Source organism: Antedon mediterranea, chromosome 9 (genome assembly GCF_964355755.1).
Source record: "Antedon mediterranea chromosome 9, ecAntMedi1.1, whole genome shotgun sequence".
NCBI lineage: Eukaryota > Metazoa > Echinodermata > Crinoidea > Comatulida > Antedonidae > Antedon > Antedon mediterranea.
Window position 1 is genome coordinate 2,312,348 of NC_092678.1, and position 13,871 is coordinate 2,326,218.

A 13,871-nucleotide genomic window follows, 5' to 3' on the forward strand; every position below is an offset into this window, starting at 1 on the left:
ATGTGTATCCTTTAATTCAATTACTCATCATAACATACTGTACAAGCTAGGTGGTCTATACACTGCAATATTCTTAAGCAAGAAACTACTGTACACATATCATTCAAGTTATATACAGTACAGTATTACCTGGCAAAATACTGGCCAATTGTTAACATTTAATATTAATATTTTTATAATGTAATTTATTTTTAAAAACCCTTACTGTACTACAGTTGACTACTGTACTGTAATGGGACTGGCATAAAAAGTTACGCTAATTTTGAATTACGGATTTGTAAAAAAAATGCTAGTTCTGTTATTATTTTTATGAATTTCTATTTTAAAATTGAAATAACTAATATTTATAATAATATTTATAGATAGCACTGTTATACAAATATCCAAAACAAACTAATGTATAAATAACAATATCAATTGTGAGACAATAATATTTTTAAAACAATTCTAATTTGGTACAAATGACTTTTCTCTGGGTCTGAGAAAATGACACATGACATTTATAAATACTTCTATAGTCTGTCTATCATAATTTTAGGTTTGATAATAATTATCAACAAATTCAAATACTGTTGAAGATATAAATAGAAATGAAAATAAGCAATTAAACTTTTGACTAAAACACATCATGTGAATGCAATGCAACCAGGGGCAATACTGTACAATTTTAAATTAATAATTTCAAATGATATTAAAAATAATATTATTTGCTAATGCATAAAATATGTGCACTATAAATACACAGGCAATAAAACTGCCATATTGGTTTTACTACTTAAAATATTAATTATGTAAAAATTGAATATGAAGGCATTGTTAATATTAAAATATTAAATTCTCTGATAAGGGAATGATCCATTGGCAGAAAATGAAATAAAATCTCAAAGATGAGATTGTTTATTTTGTTATCATCATCATTCCTTGCTACCTGCTAATCCTGGCAAATGAACCATAAACAAATAAAAAGGAATGCGCTGAACAAAATATTAATCAATAATAATCAAATAAATTAAACAATAATAATTAGTAAGAGGAAAAAATCTTAGCTACAATTAGTCAACTGTTGTAATAATGATATTGATACACACGTTTCTTATACTGGCAGACGGTACATTTAGTATCATTTCTGGCAAACTATGTATTTACTATTAATGTAAAAACTGGTTGGTTGGTTGGTCGCCTCTTACTACTCACGGTGGCCTCTTTGTAGTTTATAATTAAACATTTATTCCAGAACTGATTGTTCTGTATTTGCATTAAATAAAATTACTGTAAAATAATTGTACCTGTTATATACATGATTTAAGCAAGATCAACTGATAAAAGAAAGAATCCTTCACAAAGTCTAGGCCTAGGCCATCGTGTTATTAATTGAGTAATCGCGGCCCACATGTAAAACAGTGGCGGACATAAGCACGGTGCACGCCGGTGTGTTTGATAACTTCAGGACGAATCATTTACTGTAATTAGTGGTTCCTTTATTATAAATCAACGTGCGATATTTTTTTTACAGGAAAGCAGATCATTTATATCTACTCCCCAACCAAGTACTTGGACTGATTAACATCGAAGATCCAAAGTGACATATCTTTACAATCGTGCGACCATGCATGCATGTGATATACGTACGTACGTGCATCCACAATAGCAAGGTCCGCATTTATTTCCTATGCAAATTATTTATTCGGGGCTCTGCGAAAGCCATTGCGGGCCACAAATAACAACAACTACACAAAAATAAAAATCATCAATCGTGTGCACCGGACAGCGTGAAAAACAGTTAAATTCGGAATATCGTTATAATATTACTTACCTTATATTTCTACTCAAAGAGATGAGATTGAAAGAGTATTTTCGGGTGAATTTCAGTACAATCGCTTGTTATCAGCAGCTCCAGGCTTTGTGTACAGGCCACAACTGGATGTTTCACAATTATAAACAAACTTGAATATCATTCCGCAACGGTATCATGATCACAATCTTTTTAAAACGTCTTATGCATTTATTGTTGGTACAGTTTGATAAAATATAAACAATGTAAATTTATATTATCAAATTCTAATTCAAAAAACATAGAGAGATTAAAATTAATTAGAAGAAGAAATTGAAGTAGTTCCAACCGAACACATTGTTGTTAAAGGAAGCGCATCGGTCTGATATTGACGTCACACAGTTTATACACCTGCTGTGTAAACAAACCACCCCAACCGCTTCTGAGCGAATTAACCAACTATTTATTATACTTATGCTAAAAATGTTTTATACACTGAATCTCAAGCTTAAGTAGCAGTTCAAATAGCAGTAACTGCACTAATGTTACTTGGAATAAAATAAAGTTAAACCATATTAAAACAAATAATTTTTTTTGCTTTTAAAAAAAAAATAATGAAATTGTTATTATATTTTATGCCGTTATTACATACATTTTATTTGTTTTTATTGTACAAATACAAGATTTGTTTGTATTTATTTATTAAACCTAATAGGCCTGATTTATGTTTTGAATTATTTTAATTAAGGTTTAAAACTTTATCGTTAAATATAGTATATTTACTAATGGTATTATACCTCTGAAAGTACCGAAAAGAATATTTTTTGGACAATAACTTTAAATATTATGCAATGTGTCGAAGTATGTATTTTTTTAATACTATAGTAGGCCTACAAATGCAACTCTCAGAATTACTATTTAACTTATATATTTTGCAATAAATTAATCCAATAATAAAATATTTGTTTCATAAGATAAGAGTGCACTGTTTCTTTTTCTTTAGCTGCCGTAGGCCCACATCTAGTAGGCCTATACTAACTTTCGCGCGCAAACATTTAAGGTTTTTGATGAAGATACATTTCAGTCGTTAGATGGCGCTATACAAGAAATTTAAATAAAGTTTCCATTTTATTGGAAACAGGAGAAAGATTTACTGTTAGACATTGCGCCCCTTAAAAAAAAAATCACTTTTCTTTGGAAATAAGACTCTAAAATTACACTTAACTTAACCACGAAGTCAAAACTTCAAAACTATTTTTGATTGATTGATAATCAGACTATTAGTTAATTAACACTTGTTTAAATATAAGGGAATTCCCCATTACATAAGGGTATTCCCCTGATCACCAGCAGGTCCCTGGATTAATTCGCGCGCGCGTTTCCGTTTCTAATCAATGGCGCATCTCTCTTGACGACGAAAGCGGATGATACATAACACGTCGTGTGTACGGGACGTGACGGAACGACTACTGAACCTTTTTGTCATTTTATTTATCATTTTTAGTTCCTAATGTAAGTATGAAACGAAAGAAATTGTCAAGCTTAAACTTATCAATCTGTATTTTAAGTGTTTTGTATTTATCTTGTTTTCCCTGCATATGCTTGGTTCTCCAAGTAAGCTGTCTGTGACCGAGATGTTTGTTACATTCTTGTTGTTTTTATTTGAAATAAAGTATGATTTTATACAATGGGATAAAGTCATTTAATTATAATCTAGTATTTTAATTAATATAGTATTTTAATTAATAAAAGTATACATTTCCAAATTAATTTAGGAATAGATTTAATCTGAGTGATATAATAAAACTGCACTGTAGTTGTCGGTTTTCATGTTGACATGTGGTCCGAAAAAGCTCAAATACGCTGTTCATTGGTCGTTTGTCAACAATACGCTAATGATGAGGATGACGTGCCACATACAACAGACAGCATGCAGCAGCAGGGAGGGGGAGAGAGAGAAATCGACTTTCTTTTTTATCAATCACTGTTTTTTATTCATACGTTCGCCAAAGAGGGCGGCAAACACAAATTTAATTCCATCAGAGAGTGGGATTTTTAAAAATTACGGTAAAGTACCTTTTTATTTTTTGTACACGCGCGCACCACCACCACCAACCAAGAGAGGTCGCTAAACACAAATTATATTTCATCAGGGGCCGGTGAATTGCACTAGGCCTAGGCTAGGCCTACAGACTATTTTATCAGTGTAGGCCTAGGCCTATTGGAATCTTCTTTTTTGTAAAGAATTAAACATTATTTAAAATATTATGATACTAGGGAGTGTGTCTGGCATTAGTAATAGCTAGCAATTGCTTAAAAGTAGGGATATTATGCCTTTGAAGCCAGGCCAGTGGAGATATCCATCCAAACCTGGATTTGTTTGGAAGTTCGGCACGGCGGCGACTCATTTTGGAGTTGCTACCCTTTGCAAAGTCTGGTTAAGTACGTAGCCTAGGCTCCTAGCCTAGAGTATTTATTTGCCTTATTTGGGAAGTAATATTACACTGCCTTCACTTAGGCCTATCTAGGCTTAATATCATATGCATTGTTTTTAAATGTTAATAATTAATTATGAATTTATAATAAACTTTTAATTCAAAACATTTTTTTTTAAATTTCAGATTGGTTGAACACATTAAAAACTGTAAATCTGACTGCTCTCAATAAAGCGATCAAACATCGGCCACATGACATTCCGCTGATTACAGTTTCCAATCACACCTCGTGCCTAGATGATCCTCTTCTATGGGGTAAATATATCGCTTTTATTTCATAACATTTATTTACAAATTCTGACAAAAAAAAGGATAAGAAAATACAATGCAAGAAGTTAATGATAAAATGTCATGATGAAGAAATACATCTTGTGATGGGCGAACATTAAAAAAGAAAAAAATATGGTTCCACCAAACTTTTTTTGTGTGTGTTACTTAGGCCTATATCTAATATCTAATTATGTTTAGTTATTGTTTTTTTTTAGGTTGTATGGATTATAAAGATTTGAGGAACCGAAAGAAGACGAGATGGTATGTGAACAAAAATGTACTACTATAAATACCAACCAAATAGTCAATGATAACTTTAGGGCCAGGGGTCATATAATCTATATAAAAATAAATGATTTACATGATATATTTGTTTTGTTTAAAGGGGGCTTCCAGCTAATGAATTGTGCTTTGAGACAACTAGGCACACATATTTCTTCCACATGGGCAAAGGCCTACCTACAATAAGAGGTAAGTAATTAACATTTAGTTTTGTGGTGTAATATTTAAGTATTCTACCTACTTACTTACTAATTACCCTTCATCATTCATATATTTCCATAACACAAGACAACTTACCCCCTCCCCCTGTCTTCACTACACTACCCCTACTGAGTTACCACCTAAACTTTTTATCTACCTCTCATATCTACCCCTACCTCTCATATCTACCCCTACCTCATATATTACCCCTATCTCTGATATCTACCCCTACCTCTCATATCTACCCCTACCTCATATATTACCCCTATCTCTGATATCTACCCCTACCTCTCATATCTATCCCTACCTCTCATATCTACCCCTACCTCTCATATCTACCCCTACCTCATATATTACCCCTATCTCTGATATCTACCCCTACCTCTCATATCTATCCCTACCTCTCATATCTACCCCTACCTCTCATATCTACCCCTACCTCATATATTACCCCTATCTCTGATATCTACCCCTACCTCTCATATCTATCCCTACCTCTCATATCTACCCCTACCTCTCATATCTACCCCTACCTCATATATTACCCCTATCTCTGATATCTACCCCTACCTCTCATATCTATCCCTACCTCTCATATCTACCCCTACCTCTCATATCTACCCCTACCTCATATATTACCCCTATCTCTGATATCTACCCCTACCTCTCATATCTATCCCTACCTCTCATATCTACCCCTACCTCTCATATCTACCCCTACCTCATATATTACCCCTATCTCTGATATCTACCCCTACCTCTCATATCTACCCCTACCTCTTATATCTACCCCTACCTCTCATATCTACCCCTACCTCTCATATCCACCCCTACCTCTCATATCTACTCCTACCTCTCATATCTACCCCTACCTCTCATATCTACTCCTACCTCTCCTATCCACCCCTACCTCTCCTATCCACCCCTACATCTCATATCCACCCCTACCTCTCATATTTACCCCTACCTCTTATATCCACCCCTACCTCTCACATCTACCCCTACCTCTCATATCTACCCCTACTTCATGAGTACACATTTATTTTTACTCAGGTGATGGGGTGTACCAGAAGGCCCTTGATTTCGGAATAGAAAGGCTCAACTGTGGCGAGTGGCTTCATTTCTTTGCTGAAGGTAATACTAGTGGTAGAATAGACATATCAGCTGATTGCATCAGTAGACATTTTCTTTTTATGTAAATTATTTTACTTATGCTCTTCTTGGGCTGGGAGATTTCTTTTCCACTACACGTAATCCTTGGCTACAGGCTTGGCTTCCTTACAGGATATCCATGCTAACACTATTCTCACTATAAACCTCTGTTTACACTATCAAACTAGTATGACAAAAAAAGTGTGATGTGCCTAAATATGGTAGCCATATGCCCAAATATGGTAATGATATGCAACTATACTCTAAGTAATTCTCATGTGGGACTTGAACCTACGACTTCCAGATCACCTCTAGTTGTTTTTTTCTAATTTTTTTTTTCAGGAAAAGTTAACATGACAAGAGAGTTCATAAGGTTAAAATGGGGTAAGTCTTTATTAAATTTTTTGCAACATATCAGTCTACAAATATCTTGATTCCTCTAGCCTTGGCTATCAGCTTTCACCAACCCTATCACTGAAATGTTACTCCAGGCTTACGCGAGCGAGTCAGAAGAGGCTACAAATACTAATTAACATTTCTTTTATAGGAGTTGGTAGGGCTATAATGGAGTGCAATAAAGCACCAATAGTGCTTCCATTTTGGCATCAGGGAATGGAGAACATATTACCAAACAGAGCACCATATATACCAAGAATCGGGAAAAAGATCACGATAGTTTTTGGTGAGCCAATAGATTTGAAAGAAATTCTAGAAGGAATGAAGAAACATAATTTAAATCCAGTAAGTAAATTTCATTTTTCATCTTTTTATATATTTCATATATTCATGTTTTATAAGAGCCTGTATTAAAAGGTGACATGCAATCTGGCCATTGATGACATGCAATCTGGCCATTGATGACATGCAATCTGGCCATTGATGACATGCAATCTGGCCATTGATGACATGCAATCTGGCCATTGATGACATGCAATCTGGCCATTGATGACATGCAATCTGGCCATTGATGACATGCAATCTGGCCATTGGCCACAAGTTGTAATGTTGCTATTTTGTTTTTGAATAAAACACTATATAATAATAGTATAAAGTATAAAAAAAAATGTATATAATAAAAAATCATATATGTCCCATATTGGGAAGTGCTACACTTGTTACCTTTTATACACTTATCATTTCTGTTTTACTATTTTAGGTGGCAATACGAAAAAAATTAACAGATATAATCGAAGAGGAGATGAAGCCGCTAAAAATACAGGCAGAAGCGTTACATGACAGTTTACTGCTAAAATAACATTACGTAATGCTGAATATGCAATCAATATAGCTCATAAAATGAATAAATTACACCATTTTGATGTCTTGAATTGGTATGGCCCTGTAATGTTAATCCAAATAAGAAGACCAAATAGACTTAGAAAATATAAACGTTACAGTACAGACTTGAATACAAGCCCACCATGGTAACTAGCCCACCATGGTAACTAGCCCACCCTGGGTAATTGTACGTGTGAAACTACCTCTATTGTGAATTAAGAAGTTAACTCTGTCATCTCTCAGTGGAGTAAAGAAATGTATAACAATTGCATCTGAAATTGATAATAAAAATGTCTATTTTTATAGTATTTGAAGATTTGCACAAGAAAAAAGATATATAAAGTTGATACTATTTTATTCTGGTTTTCATCTTTAAAACTTAATTTAATTTCTACAATAATTGAATACTGTTAAATTATTACTCTGTCGTCTTTTTCCACAAAAGGCAGTAATAAATAAACATTTAAATAACTAAAAATAAAACTGTATTATTGAAAGAAAATAAATGTTATTGTTGATAAATGTATTGTATAAGATTTATTATTATTATTGTTTTTTAATTAAATTTGTTTTCAATAAAAATTTGAAACGAAAAAATATTTTATTGTATTTTATTTATAAATGTTTATTGTAAAAGATTAATTATTGATAATGTTTTTAAATAATTTTTTTAGAATTTTTGTCAAAAATTTTTCTAATAAAATAAATTACTTGCCATTATATTGGTTTTTTTTATTTGTCTTATTTACAGTGTACATATATTTTTATCATGATTTTACCAATAGTAGTATCGAAAAATAAATTAATATTTCTATTAAAAAAAATAACTTTCGAAACTAAAATAAAATGTGGACATTAATTCATGAGACATAAACATGTACCCTATTCACGAAATGTTGTTGTCCTCGAATTTCACACGTAAAATACGCGCGAGACTGATGTTACAAAATTATGACTATAACGATAATTAAAATTATTTTTTTATCACATTTGTGCCTCCACTGATAAAAATTGAAAGGCTTCCGATCAACAGTAGGCCTATACAGAATAATAATTTAATAGAGCGGAAAATATCATGGGTAATATCTGTAATATCTGGGCACAGTGCTAGACGTATAACTGTGAAGATATTGAAATTCCCAAATGAATATTAAATTAATATGAATCCCATGAAAAATAGATATAAGATCAATATGTTTTAGCTACCTCTTACTAGTAGTAGACCATGTCTCATACGATGTGTTTAAAAGAAATCTTTAACATGAAAAGGTGGTCGTTTTAAGTGGTCCTATAATAGAAACAGACATTAATTTTTTTTCGCTATTATCGAACGAAAAATTATGTTAAACAGTTACCGTATAGTTTGACGTAATGAATTGGATTAAAACAAACCGATGTTATCAGCATGGCAATTTTAATTGATTAATAATTTATTACAATAGACGTACATAAAGTTCAGAAACTTTTTAATGAAACTTTTATAACTTTATAATAAAAAATATATAAAAAACATACGCACGTATAAGGAAACCCACCTTTTGTTTGGTTTTATAAACGCAACGTGTAGTAAGAGGGCGCCAGATAACACGCTACGTAGGAAGTGGCAAGAGGCGTCCTTTTCCGAGCCCGCTCTTCGTAAGCGCAGTTGTTTAGCAGAAGAACCCATGATTAATTTGTTTTGGCATAAAGTTTGAAAGGTAGTACTTATATATATTATTGGGGTAGTGACATGTATGTTTCAATATGTTAACTGGAACAACGTACAACACACAATGTGTGTTGTTAGGGAGATAGACGTCTGTGATTAAATTACAGAGTGCTAAATACATGATGGCCGTGCGGCGCAAACGCCACACTCTATAAAACGCCAACGCTGTACGGTTGTGTTTGCGTCCCTTTGAGCGAGTCACTGCGCACTGGGTCATGATTATTTTAGCTAACATGGGTAGAAAGGAGTGGGCCTAGACTATTTTTTAGTCGCCGATATTTTATAACATAAACCACCTGTATTACTACAATGTTCACTGGTGGAAATCAGACACATAACCCATGATAGTTAACGATAATTTACTTGTTTTAACAACGGCGAATGTGGATAATTGAATCCATCCCCGCCGCTTGTCGAGATCTCCCAGAGTGTTTCGTCATCAAAAAGTTCAAATAATCATTCCTATCGCAACATACGACTCGATGCAATACATAATAATTAATATTATTTTCTAAACACTTCCGAATTTAATTCCACTGAAAATGTGTTTCTTGTATTTATATAAAAGCAAATAAATGTTGAAATTGTATATTATTAATGATTATTAAAAACAGTGATCAAGCTAAGCCTAGGCCTACTGTAGCTAGACAGGTTTCCCTTCTTTCTAGCTAGCTAGTTACTAGGCCTAGACTGGCTAAGCCAATATAAGAAATATGAAGAAAAATGAATTGTTGAAATTGCAGATTGGAATAAGTGTGCATCTGGATGTGCTATAAAATTATTGATGAAATAAAAATCTAATACAGTATAAATTGTACCACCAAATAGATTATTTGCACATATTATATTCCGAAATATATAAAAGAAGGCGTTGGTCATGGAATAACTTATTAAATTATAATTATACCTAGTCTTACTACTCTGATTTTATGTCAATGATTAAATTGTTCATGTGGTGTAGGAATATGCCCTTTTTTTGTTGTTTATTACCCAGTGTGCCATACATATGCCAACGCTCCCATTTTAGCTGCGAGACTGCCACATTTTGGACTTGTATCCCGGCCTAAGATTATTCTTCCTCCCGTTTATCCACATTTTCTTTCGTATTACAACAAGGCCTACAGAGTCAGTCTATATTATTGTGAATCCGCAACTTTCAATTCTCGTTGTTTTACATTGTAGGGTTGGTGCACAATAACTGTTACAAAATGCAGTACATTCAGAATGATATGCTGAGGGCGTGGGTTGTAGAACATTTGAAAAAGACTATTTTTATGAAGGTAAAGTATTATTACTGTATTATCATCCTCAATAAATAAATGTCAGCCGGACTCATTGGGTTAAAGCAGATTCGTAAATGAAATTCTTTTTTTTCTTGTGATACAGTATATTAATAATGATATTATAACACTAACAGATACAATATTATTTATTATTGTTAGCAAAGGAAACATACAAAATTTAAAACAAAATGTATAGGCTTATAAATGAAAGAACCCCACTAATACTATTTTACTAAATTTAAAAAAATCAGTTCTTTAATTATTATAGATTTGTAAATGAATTCTTTGAGCTATACATCAACCAAATAAGGGTTTTAACATTTGACCCCTTCCCTCATTTTAATGCGATGAAAGGGAAGGGTGGTTCAACAAATGTCCCGCCCTTCCTACTGGATATTTTCGGCCAATAATTTTGTATAGGTCACCCTAATATAAAATATTTATTTGCATTTAGGAAGGGTTAGTATTATCCAAAAGTTTTACTTTCGCTTTGATTTAGCTGTTTGCACTTATTTTATTTGTTTCTCATTTGAGATCCAGCCACTGATATCCTCGGCATTGTTATTTTTTTAAATAACTTTCCTTTTGATATTTATTAAATATATATATAAATTTTGAATGCATAATTGTTTTTCAGGCGCATGAACTATACGTACAGACAAGGTGCGAAGTGTTTTTGTTGGTAAAGCAAGACAACACAAAGAATGGCCAGTACTATGCTTCTGGTGAACTCCTTAAGGAATTTGACAGAACTGGTGTACTGAAATCATGCAACTTTGAGCGCATTGTCGATGGCAGAGGGGTTGGTATCTCTGATAGACAAATACAATTTGGCTCCGAGAATGATGATTGCTGTGTCGAGGTTAAGGTATCGGAAAACAGTGTTTCAAACAGCAATCCGTCACCTACACCAATACCTACTGGATTGGTGGCACAGCCCTTGCCAGTCAATGTCAAAAACAAGGTTGGCCCAACTCCGATGCAGATACAGGTCGTTGATGAAAAAGGTAACATCGTACCAAGCAGTAACTTATTCCAGCTTCAACCGGTTGTCAACTCAACTACTACCCAAGGTGGGTCCATACAAGTTTTAAATAACTATGTAATGATGGCAAAGGGAACGACACCCTCTCCGCTTACATCTACGCCTATAAACAAGAAACAAGCTTCACCAAAAACCAAGTTGAAGATAATTCTTCCTGCTACTGCTGCTCCTCCTCCTCCACCACCACCACCAGTAGCAATTAGCCGCAGTCAGGTCAGTCCTGCTGAGTCCTTAGATAATTCTAACATTGAGCTACTTAAGAACATCAGAGGCGATGCCTGCACTGAAGCTTCCACAAGTCAGACAATATGTGAATGTGGTATTTGCAACAAGACGTTCCGTAATCCAGATGTCCTCCGTAAACACATGAATCGCTTCCACACAGAGTACGTCGGCGAAGGTGGCGCCAAAGACTTTCCTGGTAGAAACGATGAAGGACGATTTCCGTGCAATGTATGCGGGAAAACATACAAGTACCACCACCATATGAAGGAACATCGTCAGACCCATGCTACCATCAAACCGTTCATCTGTAAAGTCTGCGATAAACAGTTCCACCGTCACCGAGAGCTACGCATTCATCAGCTACGCCACACCAGTTTGCCGAAGTACAAGTGTGCTCAATGCAGCAAGGCTTATTACACACTGGCTAGTCTAAAGGAACACCAGCACACGCACACTGGCCACATGATCTGCTGCCACTTGTGTGGAAAGAGCTTTGGACAACGATCCAGCCTGGCTACACATCTTCATGTTAGCCACAATATTACATTCAAGCAGCAAACTGAGAAAGGATTACTGGTTCAGGACGGTGAAAACATCAATGAAGAAGGTGAGATCACGCCAGGTTCCATGCTTGAAAACATTGACTCCAGCATGAGCGAGTGCTTCTCACAACTTGACTCTGCCAAGAAAAGCGAAAGTGAAGAGGAGGTACTCCGAGATATGCAGAAAGAAAGTAATAACATCATCATCAAAGAGGAGCCGCTTGACGCGGAGTATGAAAAGGTCATGCTTTCGTGCTCGGTGATCGCAGACGAGAGCGGTGATGAGAATCAGGACGAAGCAGCAGGTCTAGTGGTGGAGAAGATTCAAAACTATGTGAAGGGAACGGAAGATGATATCCTTATGGAAGAGAGTGAGGGAGATGAAGATTGTGATGACGAAGAAGGGTCGATATTGTTGACTGCAGAATCTGATGGTGAAGAGGACGATGACAAAGCTTTAGAAGAAGGCGAGATCAGCATGAGTAAAGAATGCGACATCTGTGGCAAGAAGTTTGAACATGCTCAAGATATGCTGATGCATCGCTGCATACATTTTGAAACTACCATCACTCACAAATGCTCGTATTGCGAAGAGGTGTTCAACGAAGCCAGTCACCTACGTGTTCACCTAACCACTCACGTCGGCGCGTTTACACGACAGTGCCTCATATGCGGACGCGACTTCACACGCGCAGCTGATGTACGTCGCCATCTACGAGGAGCTTCTTGTCGACCAATCAAGAAGCCTAATTTGACCTCTGACATACCTATGGTCACTTCATAAATAATATATAATGATTTTTACACTATTAAAGCAACTTATTATAAATAATAAAATTGTAGAATTTTCTTTGTTATTGATCATAAAATAAAATTGAAGTTTAATTTGGCTGAATTTGAGTAAATTTGATATTTTTCTAAGAAAAGTATATAAACATATAACCTATTATGAAAATGCAAGAAAATAATGTATTATATTTCGTATGTAAATAATAGTTTAGTTTAGAGCACTAGTAGACACAAACATATTCATGATAATTATGATGAAAAAATTTAATTTATAAAATGAACTGTTAGTCTTGGAGAAGTGAGTTTTTTAAATGTTTTGTTGTATAGAATGCTATCATTTTAACTTCTATAATGCACATCATCTAATAGCACTAATACTAATTTTATTGTAGTTTAACAATATATTAAGAGTGAATACTAACTCATTACAGTAATAAAATTGGTATAGAATTTAGTGAAACATGATGTACTGTCAATATGTGTTGTTTGCTAGCTCCGTCTGGAACCCAGACTAATATAGAGATAGTAACTGCAGTTAGTTGCCGGATTTGTTTTCAGTTTCCTACTCGTAACAGCTACTGGTTGGTTCTCCCTAAAGTAGACCTAACTTTACCAATCACAATCGAAAATGTCGTTTGTGATGTTTAAAGCTTGATTTCCATTAGTAAGACGCCAGCGAGTGGACCAATAAAAAGCGACAGTTCTGATAATCCATCGCTTATGATTGGTCGAATTGCTTTCGCTGCGCTTACATATTATGCAATTAAATGTTTATTTATGTGACAGTTTATCGAAGGCATCAATATGCTAAAATGCTTTTAAAAAAGTTT

The 13,871-nt window shown here is 34.2% G+C and overlaps 3 protein-coding genes across 4 annotated transcripts in view; 2 read left to right on the forward strand and 1 right to left on the reverse strand.

The window, feature by feature from the left end:
- Window positions 1–1,912, reverse strand: part of LOC140059483 (forkhead box protein P4-like) — a 50,613-nt gene extending 48,701 nt beyond the window's left edge. For both annotated transcript variants that reach the window (XM_072105413.1, XM_072105412.1), the window contains exon 1: window positions 1,814–1,912. The gene's annotated coding sequence lies outside the window, so the exon portion shown is untranslated. The remainder of the gene's footprint in view (window positions 1–1,813) is intronic.
- A 1,999-nt stretch (window positions 1,913–3,911) lies between these two features.
- LOC140058666 (tafazzin-like) lies at window positions 3,912–7,971 on the forward strand. Its single transcript, XM_072104360.1, has 8 exons — window positions 3,912–4,213; window positions 4,393–4,521; window positions 4,752–4,797; window positions 4,922–5,007; window positions 6,073–6,153; window positions 6,514–6,555; window positions 6,719–6,912; window positions 7,328–7,971. The coding sequence occupies exons 1-8, from the start codon at window positions 4,102–4,104 to the stop codon at window positions 7,424–7,426; spliced, it is 789 nt and encodes a 262-aa protein (XP_071960461.1). The 5' UTR covers window positions 3,912–4,101; the 3' UTR covers window positions 7,427–7,971.
- A 1,104-nt stretch (window positions 7,972–9,075) lies between these two features.
- On the forward strand, window positions 9,076–13,402 carry LOC140058614 (uncharacterized). The gene is made up of 3 exons (XM_072104296.1): window positions 9,076–9,146; window positions 10,340–10,437; window positions 11,078–13,402. The coding sequence occupies exons 2-3, from the start codon at window positions 10,366–10,368 to the stop codon at window positions 13,034–13,036; spliced, it is 2,031 nt and encodes a 676-aa protein (XP_071960397.1). The 5' UTR covers window positions 9,076–9,146; window positions 10,340–10,365; the 3' UTR covers window positions 13,037–13,402.
- The last annotated feature ends 469 nt before the right edge of the window (window positions 13,403–13,871 follow it).

Excerpts from the sequence above, each read along its gene's own strand:
- LOC140058666 (XM_072104360.1), top strand. The coding sequence starts at position 4,102 with ATGCCTTTGAAGCCAGGCCAGTGGAGATATCCATCCAAACCTGGATTT. Across the intron at positions 4,522-4,751 it reads AGATGATCCTCTTCTATGGG|GTTGTATGGATTATAAAGAT; the intron begins GTAAATATATCG and ends GTTTTTTTTTAG. Across the intron at positions 6,913-7,327 it reads AGAAACATAATTTAAATCCA|GTGGCAATACGAAAAAAATT; the intron begins GTAAGTAAATTT and ends TTACTATTTTAG.
- LOC140058614 (XM_072104296.1), top strand. The coding sequence starts at position 10,366 with ATGCAGTACATTCAGAATGATATGCTGAGGGCGTGGGTTGTAGAACAT. Across the intron at positions 10,438-11,077 it reads AAAAGACTATTTTTATGAAG|GCGCATGAACTATACGTACA; the intron begins GTAAAGTATTAT and ends ATTGTTTTTCAG.